At 42.3% G+C, this 24017-nt stretch overlaps 2 protein-coding genes across 3 annotated transcripts; one reads left to right on the top strand and one right to left on the bottom strand.

The window, feature by feature from the left end:
* Positions 1-1633: 1633 nt before the first annotated feature.
* LOC118432692 (golgin subfamily B member 1-like) lies at positions 1634-12854 on the bottom strand. Its single transcript, XM_035844300.1, has 2 exons — positions 12237-12854; positions 1634-10636 (listed from the first exon to the last, which is right to left on the bottom strand). Exons 1-2 carry the CDS (start codon positions 12462-12464, stop codon positions 1811-1813), a joined length of 9054 nt encoding a protein of 3017 aa, XP_035700193.1. The 5' UTR covers positions 12465-12854; the 3' UTR covers positions 1634-1810.
* A 3378-nt stretch (positions 12855-16232) lies between these two features.
* LOC118432691 (fas apoptotic inhibitory molecule 1-like) lies at positions 16233-22965 on the top strand. 2 transcript variants are annotated; one of them, XM_035844298.1, is made up of 5 exons: positions 16233-16343; positions 17263-17394; positions 17811-18036; positions 18802-18851; positions 19314-22965. In XM_035844298.1, exons 2-5 carry the CDS (start codon positions 17275-17277, stop codon positions 19461-19463), a joined length of 546 nt encoding a protein of 181 aa, XP_035700191.1. In that variant the 5' UTR covers positions 16233-16343; positions 17263-17274; the 3' UTR covers positions 19464-22965. The 2 variants fall into 2 exon arrangements, with proteins under 2 accessions (XP_035700191.1, XP_035700192.1); XM_035844299.1 differs by having other exon boundaries at positions 16250-16343; positions 17239-17394.
* The last annotated feature ends 1052 nt before the right edge of the window (positions 22966-24017 follow it).

Raw genomic sequence — 24017 nt, 5'->3', positions numbered from 1 at the left:
TTGTCGTTGTAAATATGAAATCCATAGATAAACAGCCTTGTTATATTATTGTGTTGGATTAAAGTTCCACTGGGAATAGAATCCCAAAGGACTTGCTATCAGTTACACTGTCTTTGAAATGTTATTTTCTTGCGACACAACAGAAAGTGGCAGACCAATGCATGTGTAGCAATGGCCGGGGAAACATAGTAAACAATGCACTAAACAGTTTCCAGAATGCGCTAAAGCCCGCTTGTTTATTCATGGTTCAGTTTAGAATTTGTTGGAATGTGTTGGATTAAAGTTCAGTGCCGTTAGTAAATGTGGAGCCAAGAGATTATTTGTGGACACGCTGCGGTCGACATTGTTTGGGTCATACTAGGACGAATCAAGGAGGTTAAAGAATCACCTTGGACGAATCATTCATACTGCCGAGGAGGGTCGGGCCTTTCTTTTCCGTTTACTCCCATTGAATCACTGATGTTACGTTAACGTTAACTTTATTATTTCCTAATAGATTTGGAAGCTTGTGAAACGTTATGATTTTTCCTTTTCTACATCTTCTTGGAAATTTGTCTTTACCAGACTCCGTCAATCTTTACTTCAGCTACTTACAGTAACCAAGGAGGTTATATAGGAAGCAGTAAAACTGTACCGTTATTTGCAAAATATCGTGAAAATCCATTACTCTTGTCTTCCAATGCAAAGCCTCCAGTAAAACTTTTAAGAAGCCCTGCAGTTCCAAAGAAAAACTGACAGGGGGCCAAAATACAATATATCTGAAACACTTTAAAACGATAAGACGCAAAGACTTGGCTATAACATCAAATAAGGGCACCATTACTGGGGAAAATCTGTCCCTAATGACGAATGATTTAGTGTGAATATCTTAACTACGAAAGTTTTGAAATCGCTTCCTACAATAGTGATTGCAGCAACACTAAAAACCCTGACCTCATTATTGGTAATGCGCATGATATGGCATTTTGGAACGAAATTTAATTGAAAAATGGTATTATAGAACTACTGGACAAAAATGTATGTTTTAACACCTCTTTAATATTACATGTAATAAGCTTCGGAAGTCCATGTCTTGAAAGGCTCATGATTCTATTGGACAAATTGTATAGTTATTTTAAAAAGTAGAAACAAACTGTTACATGACATACTTAGACTTCCTAATTACCAGTACTTCTATTTTTCACAACGCAGAATAGGCAAAAAGGTGAAAATATAAGATAGACGTCATTGTAGGAAATCGGTCACTTTATGCAATTATATCTAAGCGATATTCAATACTGTTGTTGATTTGATGTATTAAATGTGTACTCTGCGTGTTGATGTTGACGTATGAAGAAAGATTTGGGAAAAGCATGCATGCTAAAACTCTATCACCATGGGCTTTCTTGGATTCACATATTTGCTTAGCGTTTTTACAGTCTAGCCTCTACCAGGCTCCGTGGATCAAATAGGACAAATAGAGTTCTCAGAGTTGATACTGACTCCTATGGCCTTCCGACTCCCCTAGCGTACTATTGACTCGATTTGTCCAATTTCTACTATTTTGCCATCGATCATCGGAGCCTGGTAGAGGCTATTACGTTATACAGTTTACAAATCCGAGTTTTTTTCTTCTACAAAATGATCAATGTCGTACATTTCTAACATTCTCGTGGTTCTAAGAGACGAAACTTGATAGATTATCTAAATGTATCAGTTTGGTACACTTCACCGTACTTAAAAGCACAGTCTCTGTACAACAAACGGCGAGAATACTGGCCTTCCAAACATCTATCTTTGATTTACTTTATGCCCGTTAAACTGTGAGATATCACTGTTCTTTGTGTTTCTGTGATAACAGTAACAACAGCCACGCCGATATCTCAGGCCACAACAACAGGACCGAAAACAGCACCGTCGTCAGCATTCCCATTCCAAGAACCAGGTTCATTTTAGCCGTTTCGTCGAGAGTTGCTTCCTTCGTAGACTTCTCCATGTCACTTTTACCAGGCTCTTTAGTTTCTGTCGTATCTGCTGGACGAGACGCGGTCTTATGTCCTCCCTTCTTGGGCTTGTTCGTTTCATGTTTGTGACTTGTCCTTTGCCTGGACCGTGTGCGTGTACGTCTTGGACGTTTGCCATCGCCACTGGACGAATCTCCTTCTTTGTCTGCTCTGGAAGTCGTCCTGTCGACAGCTCTAGTCGTTTCTGTATCACGTGACGAAGAACTGACGGAACGCTGTCTCGTCCGGCTACTTCCCGACGATTCACTTTCGTCCTCAATTGAGGAAACGGCAACGTCTACGATGTTAAACTGCTCTTCCTCTTCAACAGCAACGACGTTTTTGTCGTCCAGATTGAAATGGCTTGCAGTGTTTGGTGAGTCTTGATCCGACGTCTCAGCATCCGCATGTAGAACTTCTTCTTGTAGCTTGGCGTCGCGCTCTGCTTTCTTGCGCTGGTTAGTCAGTCTTTTTCTGTCGGCACGAGACATGTAAGCCTTGTGAGGACCCGTGTATTCATCCGAAAACTGGTCTCCTGATGTGGGCCCGAAGCTGTCTTGGCCACGTGTCCTTTCTTCAGCCTCGTCGTCTTCCCTTCCCGACTTTGTCCTGGTTTTGCCCTTGGAAACTGTTGATTGTCGTTCTTGTAGATGTTTTCGTTCAGGGCGGACAGGTCGCTGGGGGGCTGTTTTCTGTTCCTGGGGCTCGTCCGAGATGGTGGGTTCTGCTGAAGTCTCCTTGCTCTTTTTCCTGCGCTCACGCCGGGTTTCTTTGTTAGACCGACTAGACGTCTTCACGGACACAGACTGTTGTTCTGTGCCCTTGTCTTTATCGTCTTGCTGTAACGCCGAGGACAGCGTGGATGGCTTTTCATCGACGGTCTCCTTTTTATCGTCTTTGTTGCTATTCTCTGTTTCTTGTTGTAACGCCGACGGTAGCTTTGCTGACTTGTCACCAACATCAGTTCCTTTATCACTACCTTCTTTTTGTTTTAACGCCGATGCCATTGTTGTTGACCTGTTGTCAATTGCAGTTTTCTCTTCAGAGTCTTGTAACGCCAATACCACTGTTTCTGACTCATTGCTAACCTCTACTTCGTCATGAATGTCTTTTCTCTCTGACTGTGACACCGATAGTTGCGTTGATGACTCGTCAACACCCTCTGCTCTGTCGTTAGTGTCTTTGTTTCTGCCCCTTGATTGCGACACCGATGGCAAATTTTCCGACTCGACACCAAGCTCTGCTTTATCTTTGTCTTCGTTGCTACCCTCAGGTTGTGACAGCAATGGCTGCGTTACGGACTCTTCATCATCCTCCGATTTGTCCACAGTGTCTTTATTTTCCTCAGTATCTTTATTTTCATCCTCTGGTTTTGACACCGATGCCAAGGTTGCAGGCATGTCTTCGCGACCTTGCTGTGTTACTTCTACTCTAGGATCATGTTTTTGTGATGGCACCTCAAATTGTACAGAAGGGGCATTTTCGTCTGCTTGGCCTTCAGTTTCATATTCTTTGAGCTTCTGCTTTAGCTCTTCTGTGATTCTTTTCCCTTTCTTTCTTGTTATTCTACCCATTTTACCCATTTTTCCAGACGTCCATAGATCCGGACTAGCTCCTTCCGTCTTGTCGGTGTCTGGACCTGATGAGTAGGCGTCTTCTTGGGCCGGTAGCTGCGCTTTTCTTGTGTCCATTGAACTCGCCCCCGGCAAGGTTTCAGAACCTGAAGGTTGTTTGTCCTCTGCCATTTCAAATTCATTGTCAACATCTTTGCCTTTCTCTTCCGTTAGTTTAACATGTACAGTGTCACTTGGTGTCGACTGTAACGTTGTTACTGAGTCTCCCTTTGTTTTGGACTCCTCGTCGCCTTCACGAGGGGTTTCGGAGGATCTTTCCTGCTCAAGATAATACGATAATCCTTGCTCAGCATTCGCAGCGAAGGGAGACGTCGGGTAGTGAAACTGAGGGTAGAAGTCTTCAAACTTCCCACTTTGGGAAGTTTCTGGACCCGAAGCTACGGTACCACTGGTGACTTCATTCTCCTCATCTGAGGCTTGTTTATCTGCTTCATCGACGGTCGTGTCGAATTCGGCTAATGATGCTTCGATCTCTAGAGCTTGGTCTAGACCCCCGACCTCTCGCAAAATCTCGTCGACATCGCTATCATCAGTACTGACTGCTTCTTCTAACACGACGTCCTGAGCTGTCAGTTGCTGCTGCTTGTGAGTTGAAACGTCTGTGGGAACTTTGTTGCCATCGCCTGAAGTAGACCATTCCTCCGAAAGGGTCTCTAAGGTACCCTCATCCTGTTTTGGATCTGATGTTTCTTGCGAAGATGTTATGCGCTGATCAGCACCTAGACCAGAATCTTCCTCTAACTCAGGTATACTGTGCAGTGGATTCGATTCTCCTTGATCCGGATGGACTACGTCAGCTATGGCTACGTCACTGACAGGTACCGTGACGTCATCGTCGTCATCAAATATGCCGTACTCTTCAAATAGCTTTCTTCTTCGAGCTTCTTCATCTATATTTTCTCCACTTGTTTGGTTAGGTTTGTCAGTATTCATCTCAGACGCATTGTCTTCGTTTGAAGCGTCTTGTTCAGTGTCTGGCTGATTCTCGTCCAGTTCGTCTTCTTCATCGACATCGCTGTCATCAAATATACCATATTCTTCAAAGAGTCGCCTTTTCTCTTCCATCCTTTGTTTCAATGTCTCCTCCTCTTCTAGGTCTGATGCTTCCTCTTCCTTATCCGATGTTTCGTCCTCCTTGTCCAGTATGTTCCTCTGTTCTTCTGATGTTTCCTCTTCACGGGAATGCGACATCGCCTCTTGATTATCCAATGTTTGCTTCAGCTTGTGTGATGTTTCTTTTTCCATGTCTGATCTTTCTTTCTCCTCACCCCGTTCCCTCCCCCTGTGTGATGTTGCATCCAGCTCATCTAATTTTTCCTCCGTCTTTCCTGACGTCTCCTGCTTTTCTAACGCTCTATTTTGTATGTCTAATGTTTCTCTCGGCTTTTCTGATGTTTTCTGCTCCTTGTCCGATGTTTCCATTGGATTTTCCGCCGCTTCCCTCTGCATGTCTTCTGCATCTGACGATTCCATGTCCTTCTCCGGTGTCTTTCGTGTTTCTATCACCCCTTCCGCCATGTATGAAGTATTGTCTGATGTTTTCGTTGGTTTCTCTGATGGCTCTTCCTCTCTGTTTAATGTTTCCATTGGGCGTTGGTCTTCGGTTTCGTACTCCTTGAATCTGTGCTTTAGCTCCTCTGTAATTCTTTTTCCTTTCTTTCTTGTTATTCTGCCCATTTTGCCCATTTTCCCGGAAGCCCACAGATCCGAACCCCTGCCTTCCGTTTTGTCGGTGTCTGGACCAGATGAGCTGGCGTCGGCTTGGTTCAGTGGTCCCGACGTTGTCCCCTCCCTGTTTGCTATCTTCTCCGTCTTTTCTGATCTTTCATCGTCTCTGCCCGGCACTCCGTGCTCATCTGATGTTTTTTCCTCCCTATCTCCCGTTGTTTCTTTTTCAGTCCCCGAAACGTCCCTCAGCTTATCTTTCCTTGGCTCATCTGAAGCTGTTGTTGGTTCGTCTGACGGTTCGTCTTTCCTGTCTGACATTTCCGTTGGTGGGGCTGATGGTTCTTTCTGCACATCTGATGTTTTCGTTGGTTTCTCTGATGGCTCGTCCTCTCTGTTTGATGTCTCCATTGGGCTTTGACCTTCGGTTTCGTACTCTCTGAATCTGTGCTTTAGCTCCTCTGTAATTCTTTTTCCTTTCTTTCTTGTTATTCTACCCATTTTGCCCATTTTCCCAGAAGCCCACAGATCCGAACCCCTGCCTTCCGTTTTGTCGGTATCTGGACCTGATGAGCTGGCGTCGGCTTGGTTCGGTGATCCTGAAGTTGTCCTCTTGCTGTCTGCTGTCTTTTCCATCTTTTCTGATGTTTCATCGTCTCTGTCCGGTACTCCTTGCACATCTGATATTCTCTCCTCAATGTCCTCCGTTTGTTCCTGTTCAGTCCCCGAAACATCCCCAAGCTTATCTTTCCTTGGCTCGTCTGAAGCTGTTGTTGGTTTGTCTGACGGTTCTTCTTTCCTGTCTGATATTTCCTTTGGTGGGGCTGATGGTTCTTTCTGTATGGCGGGCGTTTTGGTCAGACTATCCGTTGTTTCCTCCTTCCTCTCTGATGCGTCCTTTTCTCTATCTAATATTCCCTGCTGTTTGTTTGGTGTTTTGGCCTCGCCCGATGTTTCCTCGTGTTTGTCTGATGTTCCCTCTTGTTCGTGCGATGATTCTCCGTCTTTGTGTGTTGATTCTTCCTTTTTATCTGATATTGTCCCTCTCCTGGCTGATCTATCATTCTGGTGTCTTGGGATGTTCCCTTCTTCATCTTCCTTTGGATTGTCCGGTTGCTTGCCTGATATCTCCTCCTGTTTGTCTGAATTTTGATCCTGTGTGTTTGGTATTCTCTCCTCACTGTCTAACGTTCCCGGCTTTCCTAGTGGTCGCCTGTCTGATAGTTCCTCCTGTCTATGTGACGTTTCTTCCTCTATGTCTGTAGCTTCTGTCGGTTTCCCCTCTTTCTCGTTTGATATTTCTTGAAGCTTGTCCAACGCTTCCTTCGGCTTATCTACTGCTCCATCCTGCCCGTATGGTGTTACCTGTTCCTCCCGCATCTCAGGTGTTTTCTCCACTGTCTCTTCCTCCTGTCTGCCCGATGCGTCCTCTTGCTTGTTCGATGTCGCTCCCTTCCTGTCCAATGTCTCCTCTGTCTGTTTATCTAATGTTGCCTTCTCATCTGATGTTTCTCCTTGCGTGGTTAAAGCTTCCGTCTCATCTGGTGTCTCCCCTTGCGTGCCTGATGTCTCCCCCTGTCTGTCTAATGACTCCTGTGCATGTGATGTTTCCTCTTGCATGTTCAATGTTTCCCTCTCCTTGTCTAATGCCTCGCTCGGACTGTCTAATTCCCCACTCTCCCTAGCCCTATCTAATGTCTCACCCGGCTTGCCTAATGTTGTATCTTGCTTATCTAATGTATCCCCATTGCTGTCCATCGTTTTCCCGTTCTTTTCTTTATCCTGAACGGACAACGCTTCTTCCTGACGTTTTACTTCGCTTTGTTTGTCGGGTGTTTCTCCTGGCTTGTCGTGTGTTTCCTGTTGTCCGTCAAATGTTTCCCCTTGATTTTCCGACTCTCCTCTTTGTCCTTCTGGCTTCTCTTCTCTATGTAGCGAGTCTTTTGTCTTGTCTCCCTGCTCTTGTATTGCAGACGTATTATCATGCCTACCCGAGGTTTCTTTATCTGTGGTCGATACTTCTGGTTGTGTGTCTGAGGGTTCATCTATCTTGTCTAGTGACTCATCCTGTTTACTTGATGCGTCCTCAGACTGGTCCGGTGTTTCCTTCTGACTACCTGAAACTTGCCCGTCTTTACGTTCTGTTTGGTTAACGTTACCTATCTGGTTATCCCGCCCGTCTGATCGTATTTCCTGATTCTTCGATACACCATCCTGTCCACATTTTCTCTCTTCGATGTCGGTTCCTTGCGTGTTCAATGTTTCCCTCTTCTTGTCTAATGCCTCGCCCGGACTGACTAATTTCCCACTTTCCCTATCAAATGTCTCACCCGACCTGTCTAATGACTCATCTTTCTTATCTAATGTTTTCCCCTTCTTGTCCATCGTTTCCTCGTTCTTTCCTTTATCCTGAACGGACAACGCTTCTTCCTGACGTTTTACTTCGCTTTGTTTGTCGGGTGTTTCCACTGGCTTGTCTTGTGCTTCGCTATGTGCATCCAATGTTACTCCCTGTTCGCCCATCTCTCCTCTGTGTCCTTCTGGCTTCTCTCCTCCCTCTGGCAAGTCTTCTGTCTTGTCTCCCTGCTCCTGTTGCGTCGTTGGGGATTTTGATCGTATACCAGACGCATCCTCTTGCCTATTCGGGGTTTCTTCGTCTCCGGTCGATACTTCTGGTTGTGTGTCTGATGGTTCATCTATCTTGTCTAGTGACTCATTCTGTTTACTTGATGCGTCCTCAGACTGGTCCGGTGTTTCCTTCTGACTACCTGAAACTTGCCCGTCTTTATTTTCCTTTTGGCTAACGTTACCTATCTGATTGCCCTGTCCGTCTGATCGTATTTCCTGACTCTTGGATACACCATCCTGTCCACATTTTCTCTCTTCGCTGCCGGTTCTTTTCTCGACGTCTGTAGCCTGTTCTTGCCTGTCTGATAGCGGTTTCTGTTCATCTAAACCTCCCCTCTGCCCGAACGAGATTTGGTCCTGCCTCTCTGGTATTTTCCTCTCAGTACCTAAAACATCTCTTTGCCTATCTTCGGTTTCTTTGTCGGATATTTCATCTTCCTTCTTTACTGCTCCGTCCTCTCTGTCTGATATATTCTCCTGTCCGTCTATAATTTCTTCCAGTTTGTCTATTGTTTCCTCTTCCTTGTTGAATGTATCTTCCAGCTTTTGCAATGTTTCCTCTTGCCCACTTAGAATATCTTCTATTGTGTCAAATGTTCCGTCTTCCTTCTGAAATCTTTCCTCCAGCTTATCTATCGTCTCCTCTAGCTCCCCTAATGTTCTCTCCTGTCTGTCCGATATTTCCTCCATTTCATCTAATGCTCTCTCCGCCCTTTCTGATGTCTCCTGTTTGTCAGATGTCTCCCCTTGTTTGTCAGATGTTTCCTCTCCTTTCTCTAATGTCTCCTCCCTATTAGATGTTTCCTTCCCTTTATCCGATGTCTCCTCCTGTTTATCAGATGTTTCCTCCTCTTTCGCCAATGTCTCCTCATGTCTACCGGCTGTTTCTTTCCCTTTATCTGATGTCTCCTGTCTGACTGATGTTTCCTCCCCTTTCTTTAATGTCTCCTCCTGTTTGTTAGATGTTTCCTCCCCTTTATCTGATGTCTCCTCCTGTTTGTCGGATGTTTCCTCCCCTTTCTCCAATGTCTCCTCCCTGCCAGATGTTCCCTCCCCTTTCGCCAATGTCTCCTCCTGTCTATCATGTTTGTCAGATATTTTCTCCCCTTTATCTGATGTTTCCTCCTGTTTATGAGATGTTTCATCCTCTTTCTCTAATGTCTCGCCCTGTCTGTCGGCTGTTTCTTTCCCTTTATCCGATGTCTCCTGCCTGACAGATGTCTCCTCTTCTTTCTCTAATGTCTCCTCCTGTTTATCAGATGTTTCCTCCTGTTTGTCGGATGTTTCCTCCCCTTTCTCCAATGTCTCCTCCCTGCCAGATGTTCTCTCCCCTTTCGCCAATGTCTCCTCCTGTCTGTCATGTTTGTCAGATATTTTCTCCCCTTTATCTGATGTTTCCTCCTGTTTATGAGATGTTTCATCCTCTTTCTCTAATGTCTCGCCCTGTCTGTCGGCTGTTTCGTTCCCTTTATCCGATGTCTCCTGCCTGACAGATGTCTCCTCTTCTTTCTCTAATGTCTCCCCATGTTTCTTAGATGTCTCCTCTTCTTTCTCTAAGGTCTCCTCCCGGTGTTTGTCAGATGTTTCTTCCCCTTTCTCTAATGTCCCCTTCCTGTCAGATATTTCGTGCCCTTTTCCTAATGTATCCTCTAGTTTGTTAGGTGTTTCCTCCCCTTTCCCTGATGTTACCTCCTGTCTGTCAGATGTCTCCGCCTGCCTGCCTGATACTTCCTTTCGTGTATCCGATGTTTTCTCCTTCTCATATGTTTCCTCCAACTTTTTAACCTTTTCCTCTAGCCTTTTTAACGCCTCCACTTTGTCCGATGTTTCATTGTGTACGTCTGGTGTTTCTTTATCTTTATCTGAAGTTGTCTCCTTTTCATTTGATGTTTCCTTCGGCCTTTTTAATGCCCCATCCTCCCTGTCTGTTGTTCCCCTCTGTTTATGTGATGCCTTCACATTTATATCTAATGTATCCTTTTGTTTGTCTATTGTTTTGTCTGCCGACCTGTCTGATTCCTCATGCCTGTCTGTTGTCTCTTTTTCCTGGCCCGATGACTCCTCTTGTCTTTCTGATGTCTCCCTCTCTTTGTCTAATGTTTCCTCCTGCAAGTTTGATGTTTCCCCCTGCTGCTGTGTCTTCTTCTCAGGATCTAATGGATCTTCCTCATCACCCGACAATGTTTCTCCCGTCGGTGTTATGGTTTCGTGTGTCTTTTCAACAATCCCCTGCACGTTTTCGGACTTTGTATCGGGTGATGGTTGATTTCCTTGTTGTTGAGAGTCCGATGAAGTGAGCTGCACGTCTTCCTCATTGCTGTCCCCTTGACCTGAATCCTCCCTGTCGTCTGGCCCGTTCAGTTTATATATAATGACTCTGAATGACTCTATGCCAGGTTCGCCGGACGGTATCTGAATTTCAAAGTCACTAATGGCAGAGGAGGAGGCAGTTTCTGAGGAGGCTACCGTGTCCGAATCTTCCTCTTGATCCGAATCTGGACCAGCAGAACTTGGATTAACAGAGCTTGGATACGTAGCACTTGGATCAGTGGAATCTGGATCATCAGAACTTGGATCAGCGTTCGGATGTGTTTGGAATCTTCCACTGTCCTTAGACTTTCCCTGTAAGTCATCGTTGCCCTGTGCACCCAATGTGTCATTCAGCGGTGTGGTCTGTTGTCGTCTTTCATTTGATGCGACCGGTGTCACATGAGAGGATTCCTGTGTCTGAAAAGACGCAATGGGGATAACAATGTTAAATTACTTTTAGTATGAGTCGTAGCAAACATGGCAGACATAAAACGAGCTAATATACTATTTGTCGCATTACTCGTAGCATGACCATACACCAATTATGCTACTCTCAAAGCAGAGGTTAGGCGCTAGCCTAGTATTCAGCCGTAGTATAGCTCCCGAGTCTCTTCTGTCCTCTCTGCCAATACTTGTATGTACGGCTGGATGCCAGGCTGGCTTTTTTGGCGCGTTTGAGGCGTTTTTGTCGTGGTCTCTTTTAAACGATACAAAATAGAAATCATAAAAACGACTTAAAGCACGTCAAAACACATGTGAACCTCTGTTTGGAGAGTACAAATATGTTGGCTTTATTTATTGAATTATTGCCACTATATTGAATGTTGTTTAAAAGTACCGTTATAGGACTGCAAGTGAAAAATAGACGTCCCAGTCTAGTTCGTTCCTATAAAACTAAAAGCAGCGGAATTTCCACAGTACGCCAGACCTGTGTCCATTATACATAACACCTGTACTGCCTACCATGACCAGTGTAAGAATATCATCAGTGTGCTGTATATTCAGCTAAGGCGGACAAAGGTACGGTTCAGATACGACATTTCCTATGCAGTAACATTGTATCGTTCAGTTGATTGTTTACAATGTGTATACGATACTTCAATGAGCCCTCCGGCTAACAGGCTTACTGCTCATTCTAGGGCATCATCCTAATGCATACCTAAAATGCAACTGCACTTTTGTCTATGATTCAGGTCATTGAAAGCGCAACAAAACATGCTTTTCTTAAATCTAAACTAGCCTACAATGTTTGAGTTGAAAGTGATACAGTTTCTTGTTTACACACACGTGCGATCTCTGTTGTGTTCTTAATCATAGTTTTTTCTTGGTGTCAGTCCGACTGTGTATGATCACTGGTTTAGAATGGCAGTTTTGCTTTATCGGACTTTGACAGAAGACAGATTGAAATGATAGTTACTATACGATACCTGTACACACATTCCCTAACACATGTATATTCTATGTTACACTAGATTTCATATCTAATTAGCCCTATGCTATTTGTAACCCTTTTACGCTATGATGCCCCCCCACCTCTTTGCACACCCTTTAGCATTATCACACCATCTGTTATTTTGTGCCGAGATAGATATATTTTGCCATCAACTCATGACTACAAGAGGTAGGAAACGTTTGTAGGTCACATAAGATAACAACTCAAACATGTTTTCTATGAATCGAGATTCGCCATAAAGTAGCAACATTATGTATTTAAATGTATGTCCACAACTACGAGTATGTAGCATGCCGTTTATAATTATTTGGTGCTATCTTCTGTCTAGAAGTAACAAGTATCCGACTTGTTGTAGACGAAAACATCGTGTACGTGTTTTCCCTCCTGTGTTATCCCTTATTTTTGTATACATGGGTTCGCTGTTTGCAAAACAAGTTGGACTTGTTCGAGCTATACAATATGGCCTCGGGTGATATTCCATTATAGACATTGAACATTTGTGGATCTGCTGACATTTTGTTTAAACCACAGTAAGTTACAGATCCACCTTTGGACACTTCTTACCTTGTGCCCCGGTTGCCCCAGAGTCCCCACCTCGCTAAGATGTTCTTTCTGTACGACATCCTTGCTCAAGACGTCTTGTTGTGTTTCTGTAAGTCCGGTTGAAGACGTCCCACCGGTAGAGCTTGTCCCGGGCGAAGCACCACCGCCGTCCGACGAAGACTTCCCCGGACTCCTATCCACAACGACATACTTGATAACCTCGTGCTTGGACGTTCTCTGACGAATCATTATTGGTCAGAATGAGTCTCAGAGTGTTAGAGTTCGCGCGTTAGTCTGGAATGTCGATATGTTAGCAGCCTATCAATGGGCGTAACCACTTCTAGCTTCTGCCACGTCGCCAGCACACCTAAACAATTGTCTCTCGCTTGTTGGGCCCGAATACGCAGGTCCCGTTTGCCCGCAGGTGGTTCACAGGGAAGAGCATTCCGTCACAGGACAATGGCTTTAGCCTCAGTCTGCATCCAGACAAACGGGGCAGGCGGACCGAAGGTTATAGTGGAGCACGAATCATAAACATCAGAAAACGACTCGTACTTTTGACTTCGGGAAAGAGACGTATGAAACAAAATACAAAGCGTAGAAAAGAAAAGGACCTCGGTATGATCTTTTCAACCCCATTGGCATGATCAGTGGGAAAGGTGACTAACTTTGAAATTGTAACATTCGACAGAGAGGGAAATCACGCTTTATTGACAGATCTGTAAATAAGCCGATAGCTTCGTTCCTAAAACTACATAATCATGAAAGAAGCTTCCATGGGATTGCTTCCCTGTGGGGGTTACAATCTATTTAAAAAGTTTTAAAAACAAATATCTGTCGTCACAATACAGTATAGTAACCAAAAACGTATGAGTGACTCCTTGCATTGAGCCTTGTTTTGTGGTGAACCCTATAAAAATTCATATACACGAACATGTATCTGTACGTGTATTCGTTTTATACGCTTTGTTGGCAATTTGTTGTTGGTGCTTATTAGCAACCGGTTAACCTTGGTATTTCTGGAATGTTGAATTGTTTATGGAATGTTGAATTGTATTTTTTGTGTGTGTGCTATTAGGAAGGCAAGATACCTGACCTGCCCCACCCTTGACATCTTGAAAAACGGCTTAGGCTGAAGATGTATAAAAGTTAGATAAAGGTAAAACAACAACTTTGCGATAGTACTAAAAAGGTGCGCTCCCAGGGCACTTGTGTCAAGCTTGCATCATGAGATAAAAAACGAATTTTCTTTCTTTTTGTGTATTTTGTCGTCTTCTAAGTCATACTTTTACGTATTACGCAATATTTAGATAATAAAAAATCGGAGAAAATAACAAAACAGCGACGCAGTGAACGAACCCCTCAGTGACGCAAGCTTGACACAAGTGCGGTGGGAGCGCACCTTTACTTTACAAACGCATATGCCAGCTCGGGGATATGCTGTTTATACTGGCACATATCTGAGGCTTAGGTCTGTCCTATGCATTAGAATCAGACAGCCTTTGTTGTTCTTGGCTGAAGAAACGTGGTAGCATCAACAAACTTACAAACGTTACGGTACAGTTGTGCTATGTCTATAACTTGTTTTGGTGAAAGGTAAAAAAACGCCACCGGGAAACTAGTAGTTATTGCGTGTAAGTTATAACCGTTTAGCAGGTTGGGTACATTTGCACTAAAATGTATCATGTTGCTTAAAAAAAATTCTTAAAAAATCTGGGCTTACTAGTGCTCATTTCACGGTAACATCTTTTGCAATTTCACTCCGTATATATGTAGAGCTTTAACTAATTTTGTAACACGAACGGATTTTAAATGATCATTGTAAGTTGTTACAAAATTGAAATAATATAACTATGTCATTTCGTAAACACAAGCGTAATTCAGACAACCAAGGTTGCCTGCGAGGCTTTGTATACTATAAGTGCATGCTATTGATAAATAAACCAATTATTAGTACCGACCAGAAATGATACCGAATAATATGAGCTGTAAAACAGGCAAACTTATACATCTGCTTGGAGATTAAATGAGAATGCTGCGTGACTTGGTCATATTTGGGACGACAGAAAAAGACCGGTAAAACGGGTTCAAGACGATTACGTCACCAACTAATGTTGAAGTGCTCAGACGGCCTTTCAACTTTTCTAGTAATGTGTACCTGCAGAAGGTTAGCAAGTAAGATGGTTCCTAATAACAAGCTACAGTCTGACATCAAGCGAGTTCCGCCCGAAGGGTCTTTGTTCAAGGACAGATACAAGGCTTACTGGTATTTTGATTGGCATTTGTAACAGACGACACAAGATGCAAGAAATACTCGTAATCTTGAATTCGCGAAGCAGATAACGTTCGACTTCGTTATTTCAAGTCAATTAAATACCAGATAAAGTCCTCAAGACCCACGTTTTCGGTGTTTTTGTATAGCTTTATGCCTCGTGTGTAAAACAATTAAATTTGCATGGTGATTGTTTAGTAAGTTAAATGTAAGATGCGCCACTACGCACTGACCTTGCCACGTAGCCGTTTTCAATGCTCGAATTTCTCAAAAATCGTACACAATCCGCGATACATTCAGACGACAGCTCTGTGCATTAACTTGGGTTCTTCACGATTTTGTTTAGCACTGTTGATGAAAACAAACATGGTTCACTTTTGCATAATGAGACCATCTGAAATCCGTCCGAAATTGCAGCACATCCGAAGTTACAGCACTCAACGTAACATAATCGTAATGTCTTACGTGCCGAATTTTTACCTTTGCCAGAATGGCTAAGGTTATGTTTTGGGCTTGTGAGTCTGTGTGTCTGTGTGTGTGTCTGTGTGTGTGTTAACAGCATAACTCAAGAAGTCTTGGATGAATCCCGATAATATTTGGTAGGTGGGTAGGGGTCGGGAAAACGAAGGTCAAGTTCGATAATGGGCCCCCTAGCGGCTTGCTAAGGTACTGCAGCAGAAACTCAATTTTTGATATCTCCTGTTCTGGACATGCTGTGATCATGAATTTTAAGTGGTAGATAGCCCTCGAGGCAGAGAGTAAGTGCTGTGAGTTTGGGCCCCCTAGCGGCTTTTTTAGAACTGCAGGCGCCGGTTTCCTTTCAAACTTTGGACGAGAGTAACTCTACAACGTGGTGACGGATCGTCATGATTTTTGGTATGTAGATAGAATGAGTGATGACTTATATAATGGTATACTAATTATGCAAATCAACAGCTAATTTGCATAATTAATGAGGAAAATTTATAAATCCACTGCATTCCATGATAGGACTTTCAAACTTGTCACATATGTAGCTGGGAAGGAGAGAAATGTCGATAGATATTTATCATGCAAATGATGCTCTCATTTGCATAATTAATGAGAAAATGTGAACGTGTTGACGGATCGTCATGATTTTTGGCATGTAGATAGCCTAAGTGAAGACTTATATAATGTGATACTTATTATGCAAATTAACAGCTAATTTGCATAATTGATGAGGAAAAGTTTATAAATCCACTGCATTCCATTATAGTACTTTCATCAAAGTTGTCACGTATGTAACTGAGAAAGAGGGAAGAGAGTAAGAGGTGTATTTAAAGAATTTGAAAGAGAATAAGTCAAGAATGGATCAAAGGATCATCATGATTTTTGGTATGCTGATAGCTTAAGTTATGCTTGATACAATTTGATATCAATTAATTGTAACTTGGGATCTAATTTGCATAATCAATGCCGAAATTTTATAAACCAACTCCAAGCATATACTTATGAAGAAAATGAAATGAGTAACGCATTTGTCTACAGACATCATTCTACATAACAAACCTGGTTTATTTGGCAAAGGTATGTGTTCGTGGAACTCTAGTTGTCTTTGCCATTAGCTGCTGTTTTACACCTAAGCGAAATGCGATTATATACAACGTTACAGATTCTAGCCACGTGGACATAGATTTATGAATTTCCCAAGGGACAATTTGCTGGAAGATTAACAGCTACAGACACCTGTCGTGTCATGTATAATTCAGTAAAACCTCGCCAGGAGGCGCTTAGAAATTCTTCACACTTGATGCGTTCATCCTTGACACCGCAACCAAACGCAGGCAGCGTTCTCTCCAACGAAGTCTTGCTGTTTTCTGGAGTTTCTGAGATAGGTATGTCGAAGAATACATCTTTTAGATGATATGTCATGTGTAATAATGTGTAAACGTTGCTGATTTTATGAGCTGATTTGTTTGAAAACCGCCGGGACCCTTAAAATGTGACATCCGGGTTGCAGGGTTGGTGCGATGTCCCCAAAACCATGGTAACGTTTGGGACTCCGACCTCTCATCATGTCAGGAAATCCAACATAATTTTTGCGTGCTTGAAAATAATAAATCAAAATTCTAGAAGATCACTGTTGGAAAATATGTGATTGCAGATTGTCAAGGGACTTGTAACGCAATGGTTTATGATCATTAACGTGAAAATGCAGGTAATATGTCTGAAGAAGCTTATGTTACATCAAGGAGGGTCACATGCTGTGCTTGATTGCTTCCATTGTTATTGCACCCAACAAGGAGATTGAAAAGAAGAAGGTATTACCCTTTTCAACCTCCTTGCACCCAAATGGAGTGGGGGCTTCTTGTGTCTGTGTTTCTGCAACCCCCATATTGCACACAATGCAGCATCTCAAATTGTATAGTCACATTGTTTAGTTCAATCTGAGCTAAAGGGTAACGTTATGTCAACAAACCAAATTATTGCTGCCTCAGTGTTGTCAGTCAAATGAAGTCACATTTGCATAAATCAAGGATAGCTTGTCCGGGTGATTTCACCTTTATTCATTGGGTAACCCTCATCCATTGTTGGCGTTATATATCAAACCTGGTTTCTTCTATGCTGTAGCCTGATGAAGAATTCACGAATTCATCTTTCGATAGGGGTGTAAAATGGGGGTCGACATTCGAGGAGGTGCCTCGATCACGTCAATCAGCCTCATAACTAAAAAAAATGCGTACCTAATGGTTGCAAATAACACTACACCCGGTATTTATTTATATTAAGGTGCTGTCTTATTGCTCCGTACAGAAGTAGCGCAAAATGGCCGCCATGTCCGATGTGGTTGCGGTGTGGGAGGTGGCGCTAAGCGACGGCGTGCACAAGGTTCAGTTTGAACACGGAACAACCACGGGCAAGAGAGTCGTCACCGTCGATAACAAGGTACGTAAGCGGCACCGTACAAAACAAGAGTTGGGAGACCTCATACCTCCATGAAATATTCTGATTATGCAAATGATCCTATATATATAGCTAACCCACATACTAAATATCATTGTAAACCATCAAGAGGTTATTGAATTATACTGGCTTCAAAAATCCAGAAACACGTTAAACCGGACAGTGTGTGAGTGAGTGAGTGACATACACACAGTGCACACCTCCCCCCCCCCACACACACATGACACAGACTCCCCCCCCCACACACCTGACAGACACTCACCCAAAACTATATCTCCATTTTTCATGTAGATAAAAACATAGGAAAGTGCTATCCATCTGAAATGTGCAGAAACAGGTGTCTTACCATGATGACAGACTTGACCATGATTTAATACATACAACGTTTATTTCCTCAGGAGTTGTTGCGGAGAAACTGGATGTTCAAGCTGGTGGGGAAAGAGTCCTTCACGATAGGCAAGGGCCACAAGGCCGTCATCTTCATCGAGGCCGTCAGCGGGTTTGCGTACCAGTACACGCTGGACGTGGACGGGAAATCCCTGGAGAAGTTCATCGAAAACCGATCCAAGACCAGCAAGACATGGACGCTAACCCTGGACGGTGTAGACACCAGAATTGTACTAGGTGAAACTTTTAAGTGTTCTCCTTTGCAGATTGAAGGCCGGTAGTTTAAACCCCAGCCAGATCATACCAAAAACTGGTACATACTGAATAAAGAATGGTACATACTGTACTTTACTCTCAGTACTTACGAGAAAGATTACAAGAGTTGAACACACTCCACTACCATTGGGCTTATCCCCTACTATATTTGCCTGTGTGGCCCAAGGGCTACAGAGACAGAGATGGTCACTGCCCCAATACACTGAAAGGCAGGTAAAAAAAAAGAAAGAAGGCATTGGTTCAAGCAAGGATGGTTAAAGAAAAACAGAATGGTTGAAGTAAGAATAAAGATTTAGTTGAACCTGAATGATAAGCCATGCCTACCCAACTGACAGCCCAGGGCTCAAAATACCACCTGCATATGTAGGTAAAATACTGTGCAGATATTTCTGATGTCTACCTGCACCTAACCTACATTGGTCCATGTACTGGGTTTTATACATAAATTTACTACATACTCGTATCATAGTAAATTTATGTATGATGATGTAGTTGTATGTGGATTGTCACTAGTTGCATTGACTGGTACCGCCTACATAGTACATAAGAAAAAGTAACAATGGTTCCTGAACAATTTTAGTATGATCAGAGTGGTGCAGGTAAAATTTGTCTGGGCAGGTAATTATCAGTGGTACCTGTACCAGTGCAGGTATGCAGAGAAAAGTATTTCTAGCCCTGCAGTCCCTCATCATGTATGTCTGACTTGTTTGTTGTTTCTTCACACAGAGAAAGACACCATGGACATCTGGTGTAATGGCAAACAGATGGAGACTGCGGTAGGTATCAACATGTAGCTCTGGTGCCAAGTTATGTAATCTGTCACCTTTGCCAGAAGGTCATGTTTTGAGCGTGTTTGTCTGTCTGTCTGTCTGTCTGTGAGTTACCAGCATAACTCAAGAGCCCTTGGATGGATCCTGATGATATTTGGTTGGTGGGTAGGGGTCAGGTAAACAAAGGTCAACTTTGATAATGGGCCCCTTAGTGGCTGCCTAAGGTACTGCAGCAAAACTTCCATATTTTATATCTTGTGTTCTGGATTTTTGAGTGGTAGACCCCAAGCAGCTTTGTTGGAACTGCAGGCGCCAATTTTCTTTCAAATGTGAATGAGAATAACTCAAGAACGTGTTCAAAGAGAACGTGCTCAAAGTGCTGGTCAATTATAATGTGAATAGACATCGAGATCAACATTTTGCTCAAAGCGCTTCTATATAACGTCCTTGCTTTTCCAATGCTTCCAGGGTGAATTTGTTGATGATGGCACAGAAACCCACTTCACAGTTGGCAACCATGGCTGCTATGTCAAGGCCGTCAGCAGTGGGAAGAGGAAAGACGGCATCGTACATTCCCTCATAGTGGATGGGAGTGAGATACCTGAGGCCATGGAGTGACCTTCCAGACCAGAAATGTTGGATAAGGTAGTTCATGGTTTGAAGTGCACATGCACAGCGTGATGAATTGTGGGTAATATGTCAAAGTTGAAGGCCCCTAGCTGGCCATTCTTTAAGGTTCGTACTCTGTTTGACCATACGGGGAAGTTGTCCGTGGAAACAAGACAAAGATTATAGGTGCCCCCATAGTTTGGCTCCCAATTTTTCAGCTATTGCTCTAGTAATCTTTTATATTTCTCAAAAAGACCGTTCTTTTAAGCGTTTTTCAGTGACACAGATTTTTTCGTCAAGGATTCATTCCTAAATATTAGTGCACAATAGTGGTAATATGCTTGATATCCCTGATGGCGCATTCGATGTGCAGAAAACAATGTTTGGAAAAGCGCTAGCACCTTTACTACAAAGAGTCAGATCGGGCCGCAATCGTAAAAAAAACTTGATACGTATGGTTTGCAAGGGCCCTTCAACACTATCCACATGTCATCACTGCATGTGTGCACTTCAAAAGTGTGAACTTAAACATATAGGGGGTGAAATACTTATTGTCTGACCGTTACGGCGTAGCGTGGTTCAAGATCATGGTAGTTTCCCCAAGATTCGTCTCAAGTCAAAGTTAATAGTAGAAATGGCCAAAAGAGGATCAACAATTTGCCCAAAGCTCTGCTCAATTATAATGGAATACACATCTAGATCAACAATTTGCTAAAACTACTAATATACAGTGGAAGCCAGTTAATTGCACAACGGATAATCGCACACTTCTGTTAATTGCACGAAATCCCCAAATCCCACGGTGGTGCAGCCCAGCTTAATAACTTCGCTTTATTGCACCATTCGGATAATTGCACAAAATGCTCTGGCAAATTGTTTTTTTTGGGGGGGATTTAAGCGGCTTCTACTGTATTACAATGTGAAAATACGTGGAGAATGTAGAACAAACATTGCTGTGTCTAACAAAATTCCCCACACAGACTTAGACTTAGTCTTTCCAAATTTACGAAATGATGTCTGTGTTAGAGTAATTTCTCTGTGGCTGATCAACTCCTTTGGAAAATTGTTGTCTTTGGCTGATTTCTACATTTTTTTTGGCCTTAAGAGGTCTTTGATGGAAACTACTGAGATCGTGTCAGCATCAAAGTCTGCCTTGTTCCCACCCTTCAATTGAGATGTTTATTTATTTTTCTAAGTGTCAGTAGAGGCTAGAGACTGGGGTATTATGAGAATAAAAACCCTGACAAGTGTGTGTGTTTAGCAATCATGTGGTGATGTTTAGGCACACAAATTTTACATTGTGAACAAAATCTATTCTCATCTTGATTTTGGCACGTTCTTTTAAAAAATTTGAGAAAATTGCGATGGACTATTAAAAAAGGCAGTCTTTTTCAACATTGTCCACGTGCTGGAATAGGTTAGGATTGTAATCCGTCTTGTATCATGTACTGATCATATCATAATGAGTTATGTCAATGTCTGTCTCACTCTTGCGTTTAAGATCATTTGTCTACAGAGATGTAATCCACGAAATTAACTTTTTTGTGGCCCCTGGACACTGTAGGTATCTACATTAATATTCTGGGTCAATTTATGATACAAAGCCACTACATAATTGAAAAAAAAAGCTCCTGGAATGGGCAAATGTTTTCATTTATGAATCGTTGATAATATTCTACACATTATTCTGTACATTCCTATAAGAAAGAGAAATTTAATTGCCGTGTCAGACTGTAGCCTAAGGATTAGTATTGAGACAATTGAAAGAAAGTAGCCTTAAATGTAGATGTAGATTATCTGACAATAGATAGAATAACATCTAGTAATGTTTTAAGTCTTGTTTAGTGATTTTGAAGTCTTTTCAGTGTCCAATGTCTACCACTGTGTTTTCTCATGTGTACATGCACACCTCAAACACAAAGTTGAGCCTCTATCTTTGGGCACCTGCCAATGACAATATATAGCTAAAAAATGTAAGAACTTTATAAGATAGGCAGTAGACTTGGGCTGTCTCCAGGACCCGTCCCTCTGTCCTGGGCGGAAATTTGTTTGTTGGGATGGACAAAAATTTTACCCTTTCCGTCCCAAAAATCTGAACCATACTATACATACATACGTATAGAATATAACACAGTGTATTCTGTATCACCCGAGGTTCCATCGCGACCGCGGGTTGATTGCCCGAAGGCCGGAGAGCGATCCGACCCGCAGGAGGGCTGGGACGGAGGGTTATGCAGAATACACCATGTTGTATTTTATTTATGTCATACCCACCTGAAAGAACCCATGTTTTGATGCGAAATGCGCCAGAAGTTGAACAAATTTGATGCCCTTGAACAAATTGTGTTAGAACAGCAATGTTCAAACGTCCGAATCTGGTATTTGAATTGCCAACCGTGCCGCACTCGGCCCGCTCAAAATGGTTTGATTTACTCAAAGGAAGCCTGTGTGATACAAACTTCGAGCCTGTGTGATATGGAAAGATATCACACGGTCCAGAACACCTGTATCGAACATTTTCGCGTCACAGTTATGACATAATATACAAAACTATACCAGAAATAGATGAAAATGTGTTTTCATCAGCTTAAAATGACAGATGGCCTGCATCAGCGAAGACTGATATACGGCGATGATGATGATGATGAAAATGACAGACTAAAACAAACAAACTAAAATGAACATCCTGAGCTCCAAATTCAACAATGAGTAGGACAGAAAAAAAATAAATCTGGAGACAGCCCTGCAGTAGAACATGTTTCAAGGAATAGAACCATGGCGGCTTTCAAGTGTTTTAATAAAGTTGTCTATATTGTAACATAGCATACAGTTGAGACTTGTAATTAGGATGTTTTGTTAGAGTTGAAGTGACATATCAAGTACCTTAATATGACAGTCTGAGTGGTGTATTGTATAATTTCACAGGCAATACCCAAGGTCAGTTATTGGTCCTCAGTTTTGTATGGAAATGTCAGAGACAGGAATAAAAAAAAAAGATTGATTGTAGATTTTAAAAAAAACACATTAGGGTGACAAATATGCACCAATTTGTGAAGACAAAAAGAAGAAAAACATCTACTAGGAACATTTTCAGGAGTTTTATCAATAACTTGTTGAACTGAATGAGAATGATTTCTTTTGTACTGCAAATTAGTATAACGTTACATACATTCCATGTAATATTCCACCAGTAGATATAACTGCACACTGTTTTATGCAGCTAGAAGGCTGGCAAGTTTTTGTTATACTTTGGTAGATCATAGCTTATGTGGTCTGGGGCATATCTAGTATTGCTATGTCGCTTTGACAATAGTTTTCAGGAAAGTACATGGCTAGCTGGAAGACTCGTATCTTTTGTTTTTGATATCAGTGTTGACTGTTTTTATTAGAATAGCACAGGAATTTATGATGTACGTACATTGTAACATGCTGCATTTAATCGTCCTATGTGTTAACTGTTCTGGTATTGGAAGAGATACTGAATAGATAAAATGCCTCGTCTTTCAACCTTGAAGTCTTGCTTACAGGTATGCTTGACCTTCTTCTGTCACCATGGTAACCAAACATGTATCATCCTGTTAACAAAGACACCTGGCCTTCACCTTATGTTGCCATGGTAACAGAGCCAATGTTAGCCTGATAACAAAGGCACCACTAGATAGTGAAAGACGGGTTAAGTCGCAACATATCCATGAACCGCAAGATACAGCGAGTTACCTAACACCCTAGTATCCTCACAAGAACCCCAACTACTCAATATGCGAGGCAATCTTGAAATGCTGGTAGTGGTTTTCTTTTAATGGTGATCTTTCCACCATGAAATCATGACATTGCAACTATGCATTTCAGATGTATTAGAACCAGATTAGACCAGATGTATGACAACTGCATGGCAGGATTGTTTCAACTGCAGATTTAAAACTGCCAAGACCTTCTTTCTCCGGCCTTCTACAACAAAATTAAATCCCTACAAGAATAAATGAATTTTCTTGGCATCATGTGTGGATTCAAAGAAAATTCTTTGATTCTGACATTTGCAGTTTTATCATTCTCCCAGTATTCAATATGTACTGGTTAGTTTGCAAGAACCTCTCTTACGAGGACAACTCCACAATTTTAACCAATTTTAGTAAAGGATCTCAATGATTTTGAATGCTGACATGCATGAAACACTCATTCTGGCATTTTCAACATAAAATGTATTTCAATTATACAGGACTTTAATGCTGTGTGTCTACAAAAAGGGGCCTAGATTTGGTGGTTCACTTTTTGTGCTGCAACATGAATGAGATGTTGGAGAACAATTCTACGTTTTCATCACACAGATTATCATTTTCAGCAGTCCACCCCAAAAAAAGACTAAAATGTGCAGGTCTTTGCTAGGTTCAGTCAGGTACAGGAAAACAACTTTGATACAATTTTAAACTTAACCGTAAACAAAAAGCGCTTACCACCAATATAATATCCGTCCTCTGATCCTTCTAAAGCGAATGTAATGACCCAATGCCTTTTCTCTTTGCCGGCCTAACACCCTCAGGTACATGTATATGTTGGGTGTAAATG

Source organism: Branchiostoma floridae, chromosome 16 (genome assembly GCF_000003815.2).
Source record: "Branchiostoma floridae strain S238N-H82 chromosome 16, Bfl_VNyyK, whole genome shotgun sequence".
NCBI classification, from domain to species: domain Eukaryota; kingdom Metazoa; phylum Chordata; class Leptocardii; order Amphioxiformes; family Branchiostomatidae; genus Branchiostoma; species Branchiostoma floridae.
Note: the sequence above shows the minus strand (reverse complement) of the source record. Positions and strands in the feature narration are given on the sequence as shown.